The sequence below is a fragment of the Alligator sinensis genome, unplaced genomic scaffold, assembly GCF_000455745.1.
Source record: "Alligator sinensis unplaced genomic scaffold, ASM45574v1 scaffold647_2, whole genome shotgun sequence".
NCBI lineage: Eukaryota > Metazoa > Chordata > Crocodylia > Alligatoridae > Alligator > Alligator sinensis.
In genome coordinates this window covers 2,596,369-2,602,122 of record NW_005841832.1, presented here as the reverse complement: position 1 = coordinate 2,602,122, position 5,754 = coordinate 2,596,369, and the positions used below count along the sequence as shown (strand labels likewise).

The 5,754-nt window shown below is 63.6% G+C and overlaps 1 protein-coding gene across 2 annotated transcripts; it reads left to right on the top strand.

The window, feature by feature from the left end:
- The first annotated feature begins 40 nt into the window (after nucleotides 1-40).
- SPIB (Spi-B transcription factor) lies at nucleotides 41-4,516 on the top strand. Of its 2 annotated transcripts, none has more exons than XM_006014888.3 (6): nucleotides 41-94; nucleotides 840-867; nucleotides 1,619-1,706; nucleotides 2,294-2,496; nucleotides 2,890-3,049; nucleotides 3,494-4,516. In XM_006014888.3, exons 1-6 carry the CDS (start codon nucleotides 72-74, stop codon nucleotides 3,799-3,801), a joined length of 810 nt encoding a protein of 269 aa, XP_006014950.1. In that variant the 5' UTR covers nucleotides 41-71; the 3' UTR covers nucleotides 3,802-4,516. The 2 variants fall into 2 exon arrangements, with proteins under 2 accessions (XP_006014950.1, XP_025053295.1); XM_025197510.1 differs by having other exon boundaries at nucleotides 57-94; nucleotides 837-867.
- Nucleotides 4,517-5,754: the final 1,238 nt, after the last annotated feature.

The window sequence follows — 5,754 nt, the reverse complement described above, 5'->3', positions numbered from 1 at the left end:
GCTGGCAGCTGAGGGCCCACAGCATAGCCCCATCCGCCTGGCCGTTCACCAGCCCGCACCGCTCCCCAAAGATGCTCACACTCGAGGCATCTCAGTAAGTGCCAGTGGGGACATGGGTGCAGGGGGCTTGCCACCCCCACCTATGTGGGGTAGGGATGGGCACCTCCAAGGGTAGGGTCAGGCCTGGGGTACAAGGGGCGCTGGCGGGACAGGGGTGTTTCCACTGTGGGGGTGCCACTCTGATCTGGCACCAGGGGCAGATGTGGGCTCTGCACTGGGGTGCCCTTGTGGGGCGTATCTATTCAGCTTCATGCCCAGGCTGAGCTGGGAGCCTGGGGTGGCAAGGGGGCCAGGGGGTAGCTCCTGGGCAGCATGGGGGGGGGCACTACTCCCTTCTCCAGGGTGGACTGGTGCCCTGGGGTGCAGACCCCAAGTGGGGGGCACTTCCCTAGGGGGGTGCTGATGGGTTGGGGGCATCTGGGGCACTGGGTTTCCCTGCTGGGGCCAGCGATCCAGCTCCCCCCACTTCAGTGCCAGCAGGTGCCCCCTCCTCCCTTCCCCCTCCCTCACTTTCTCTCCATCTTTATGCAAATTGGCAGGGGGATTTGAATATTTCCTCTGTCTGGGGAAAGTGGAGCGGACGCAGATCGTTTGCATGGGGGGGGGCCCTGCCCTTGCCCCCCGCTTCCCCCCTCCCTGTGCCTGCTGCGTGCCGGCTGGGTAGCAGTCTCAGCCCAGCTGGGTGGAGAAGGGGGGGACCCTTTGCCCTGGGGGGAGGCTCAGGGTAGGTTGGGGTGCTAGGCAGTCCCCATCTAACCCCCCACCCCCTGTCCCAGCAGGCTCGATGGGCCACACCCCAGCTACATGGTAAGTCTGTCCATCTGTGTGTCCCATTCCCCCCACCCCCTGCATTTGCATGTAACCCCGACACCCCCCCACGCCCGTGGCCCCTAGACGCAGTCTGCGGTGGCTAACCATCCCGCCAGGACACCTGGGTTCCCATGAGCTGGGTCGAGGGGTTGGGGGTGGAGGGCGTGGGTTGGAGGGAGGCAGGGTCAGGGCCTGAGTGCTGAGGTGGTTGACTCTGAGGTGGGGCAGGGCAGATGGTCACACAGCAGTTCGGGATGGGAAGTGGGCTGGGAGCATGGGCCAGGCTGTATGTAACCCTCTCTCTCTCCCTCTGACGGTTTTTCTCTCCTTAGGCTTTCCCCCCAGGATTGAGAGGGGAGTGGGGTGCTGGGGTCCTGGACACCTGGGTTCTCTCCTAGCTCTGGGATGGGAGAGGGATCACGGGGCTAGATGGGGGCCTGAGGAACCAGGACACCTGGGTTCTCTCCCAACTCCTCCTGGATTGGGTGGGTGAGACCACTGAGCCAGGCCACCTGGGTTCTCTTGGATCTGGGTCTGATACCTTAGAGCGCGGGTGCTGGGAGCCCGGACGCCCGGCTTCTACTCCCCTAGATTGGGGGCTCTGAGGAGATAGGGCTCCTGGGGGCTCCTCCTAGCACTGGGAGGGGAGTAGGGCTGGTGGGGCCAGGGTGAGAAGCCATGCCCAACACCTGGGTCCCTGGGATGGCTGGTAGGGCCCTGACTGGGGTCCTATCCCCTTGCCTTCCAGTTTTCCGACAGCAGTTTCTACGACCTGGACTCATGCAAGCCTCTGCCCACCTTCCCTCACTGCTTGATGGAGGCCGAGCCCCCCACGGGTGAGCCAGCGCCCCGCAACCTCCCCCCAACTCTCGGGTGACATCAGAGCTGCTCGGGTGACATCACAGCGCCCCCTGGGGGCGGGAGGCGGCCCCCATGATATCAGAGCAAGCGGCCCTGGCCGGGAGGAGCTGAGGCTCGGGGCTTCCCCGCGTAGCGTCACAGACCACCGGGGGGCCAGGGGCGGGGCTACAGCATGCAAATGAGTGCACGGCACAGCATGAAGGGCACCATTGTGTGCACTTCCCTCTGCCCCGCCGCGCCCAGCTGCGAGCCGGGACGCCTGGGTTCTTTCCCCGGGCGCGGCGGGGAGGCAGGAGCCAGACGCCTGGGTTCAATCCCAGCTCTGGGAGGGAGGTGGGATCAGGAGCCCGGACACCTGGGTTCTGTCCTGGGCTGGGCTGGGGCAGGTCGCCTGGACGCCTGGGTTCTGGCCCAGCCCTGGGAGGGGGGTGGGGTCTAGTAGGCTGATTGGGGGGCGCTGAACGCCTGGGTTCTATCCCAGCTCCGGGAGGGGGGTGGCTGGGAGCCCCCCGGACGGCTGGGTTTCCTTTCCCAGCCTTACGGCCGCCCCCTGGATTGGCAGATCCGTGTGCAGGCTGGCTGGAGCTGGCGGAGCCGGGCTACGAGCCCTTCGACTCAGGGCAGTTGGCCCCGCTGCACACCGTGACGGTCCCCTACGGGCACGGCCCCTACCCACTGCCCCCCCCGGACGCCGTCTACAGCCTGGAGGGGCCGCTGCCCGCCCCTAGCCACTGCTCCGTCCTGCCCGAGGAGTACGGAGCCCAGGTCAGCGCCAGCCTGGGGCAGCGGGAGCCCACCTGGGTTCTTCCTGGCTCAGGGTGGGGGGAGCAGGGTCAGGCTGAGGGCGCTGGGACGCCTGGGTTCTCTCCCAGCTCTGGGGGTGGGAGTGGGGTCTGGTGAGTGAGAACAGGGTCGGGGGTTAGGAGTCTGGACGCCTGGGTTCCAGCCCAAGTCCTGGGAGGGGAGTGGGAACTAATGGTTAGAGCAGGAGGAGGATGGGGAGCCCAGACGCCTAGGTTCTCTCCCAGCTCTGGGAGAGGAGTGAAAGCCCATGGTTACCAGGCTCCCATGGGCAGGATGTCTCTTGCCTCTGTGATGCCCAAAGCTGAGGGGTGCTCTTCTGCTGCTCATCCACCCCCTGCCGGCGTTTCCCCCCAGCCCTACACGTTGTACAGTCCGTGCCCCCTGCCCAGCGCCCTGCCCAGCCCCCCACTCTCCGAGGATGATGACTTCCCCCCTGATGCCCCGGCCCTGGAGGTGTCTGACAGCGACTCAGATGAGAACCTGTCACCTGGCGGGTCCCTGGACCTCGACTCAGGTAGGCATGCTATCCCAGCATACTCTGCTCCCCCCCCCCTTACAAGAAGGAAGGGTACAGTTCCCCCTGCCTGGCTGTTGAACAGGGTCCCTCTGCCCCTTCTCCCCACCTGTCTGCCCTTTGCCTGCCCAGTGCCTGGGCATGGCTCTGCCCACCTCCTGACCTGTGGGCATGGCCCCTCTGCCTCTGCACCATGTCCTTCCACTGGAGCACATAAGCCCCAGGCCCCTCTGTGTCCTGCCTGTGGGCATGACCCCAGTTAGGACGACACGGCTGCATCTGGGCAGGTCTTGCACAAAGTGCAGAGGCAGGCCGCAGCTCTCCAGGTACAGGAACGCAGCCAGGTCCCCCTTCCCGTCCTGACACATGGGCTCACCCAGCCCCCTTGCCCAACCCATGGGCTGCCCCTGGCCTCGCCCCCTGACGCAGTGTCGCCCCCTGCAGGCTCCCGGCGGAAGCTGCGCCTGTACCAGTTCCTGCTGGGACTGCTGCAGCGCGGTGACATGCAGGAGTGTGTGTGGTGGGTGGAGCGCGACTCCGGCGTCTTCCAGTTCTCGTCCAAGCACAAGGAGGCACTGGCACACCGCTGGGGGCAGCAGAAGGGCAACCGCAAGGCCATGACCTACCAGAAGATGGCACGGGCCCTGCGCAACTACGGCAAGACGGGCGAGATCCGCAAGGTCAAGAAGAAGCTTACGTACCAGTTCGGCCACAAACTGCTGGGGCTGCCCGGCCCCCGCGCCCCCTCCTAGGAGCCCCCTGTTCCTGCCACAGGACTGCACAGTGCATGGCATGGCACGGCCACCAGGGGGCGCTGCCCCCACCCCTGCCCCACTGGGGTGTCTGCTCCTGGCAGGACCGGGTGCCAGGACTCCTGGGTTCTCTCTTCTGCACTGGGTTCAGTGGGTAAGATGGGTGGGGAGGAGCCAGGATGCCTGAATTCTTCTATTTCCTGTATCCGGGTGGAGTTTAGGTTGGGGGTGGGGTTGGGCACTAGGACACCTAGGTTCCGCCCCGCCCCCCCTCAGAGAGGGGAGTGGGGCCTAGTGAATTAGAGCAGGGAGCCTGGTTCCACTCCCTGGCTCTGGTTGGAGTGTAGGGTTGAGCACAAGGACACTTGGGTTCCACCCCTGGCTCAGGCAGAGGAGTGGGTACCTATGGTTTAGAGCAGGGAGCTGGGAACCAGGACACTTGGGTTCCAGCTCTGGGCAGCAAATGGGGTGGGGGTGGGCACTAAAGTAGGGTGGGCTGGAAGCCAGGGCTCCTGGCTTCTGTTGCCCTCTGGCTTGGCGGGGTCTATTCCTTTGTGTGGAGTGGTCCCCTCCAGGTGCGAGTTCAGGGAGCGACATGTATATTTATATTTCAGGAGGGCATCTCAGAGTTTGTATAAGTTGGGTCTTTCTGTCTTTTTTAAAGCAATCAAGTTTGTATAATTTTGTAAATTCCTAATAAAATGTTGCTAGAAAAGAAGGGGCTAACCAGGTTATTCACTTCTCTTGTGGCAGGGTGGTGGGGTTGGGTGGGTTAGAGTGGAGTGAGGTTGCAGGATGCCTGGGTTCTCTCCAGCTCTGGGGAGGGGAGTGGGGCCAGGTGAGTTAGAACAGGGAAGCTGGAAGCCAGGACTCCTGGGTCCATCCTTATCACTGTAAGGTGTGTGGGAGGGTTTGTGGGATACAGTAGTGGGGGCTGGGACTCCTGGGTTCTCTCCTGGCTCTGGGAAGGGAGTGGTGCCTGGTGGGTTAGAGCACTGGGGGTTAGAGCTGGGACTCTGGGTTTCTTTTCCCCAGGTCTAGGATGGGAGGGGGGCCTGGTAGGTTGAGGGGGTGGAGGGGTCAGGAGCCAGGACTCCTGGGGTCTCCCCCCAGGTCTGGGAAGGGAAGAGAGCTAGGATACCAGCCCCCTGCAGGAGGTGGCAATGTCTGCTCATCACAAAAAAGAAATATGGGGTGCTCAGAGATGCCAGCCACGAACATGGGGGGCTGTGGCATCTGAGCTGCAACCCCCATCTGAGTCAGTGGCCTCCTGCAGGGAGCTGTGGGGGTAACCCTTGTGCAGGGATTGGGGTGTGCCAGAGAACTCCCCCAGGTCCTCACTGCACCCCCCCAGGCAGCTCCATCATCCTCCCGTCCTGTTGCATTGCAGTGGTCTCATTCACTTCCTACGTGCCCTGAGCAGCATCTCTGTGCTGCCTTATCATAGATGTCCACAAGGGGGCACCATTGTCCATACTGCCCCCAACGCCCCCCCATGCCTTGGTCCCAAATTCCCTGGGAGGGGTGGGGTGCAGCTGGCTGAGAGCTGCAGGGATAATTAATAAAGCCCTCTTCTCATTGCTTACGTATCAGGCGCCTGCAGATGCCTCTGGGGTGGGGGAAGTTGTGTCTGGCCAGCCCCCTTTGCCCAGTGCTGAGATGCAGCCAGTTCTGGGGTGGGGCCTGCTGTAAGGTTGCTTATACTTGTCCCCCCTCACTCAGTACTGAGTTGCAGCCACTTCTGGGGTAGGGTGCACATTGGCGCTGGTCATCCCAGTAGCGGGCAGTGCTCTCTGGGGCTTGAGGGGTGGGGAGGGTAGGAATCAGGCAGCAGATGGCTGGGGGGCCTTGGCATTACCGGGCGCTCTTTCCTGGTGCTGATAGAAATGGAGCCTGGCTCAGGTTTCACAAGCTCCAGCTGCCTCCAGCTGGGAGGGGCAGGCGGGGAGAGGC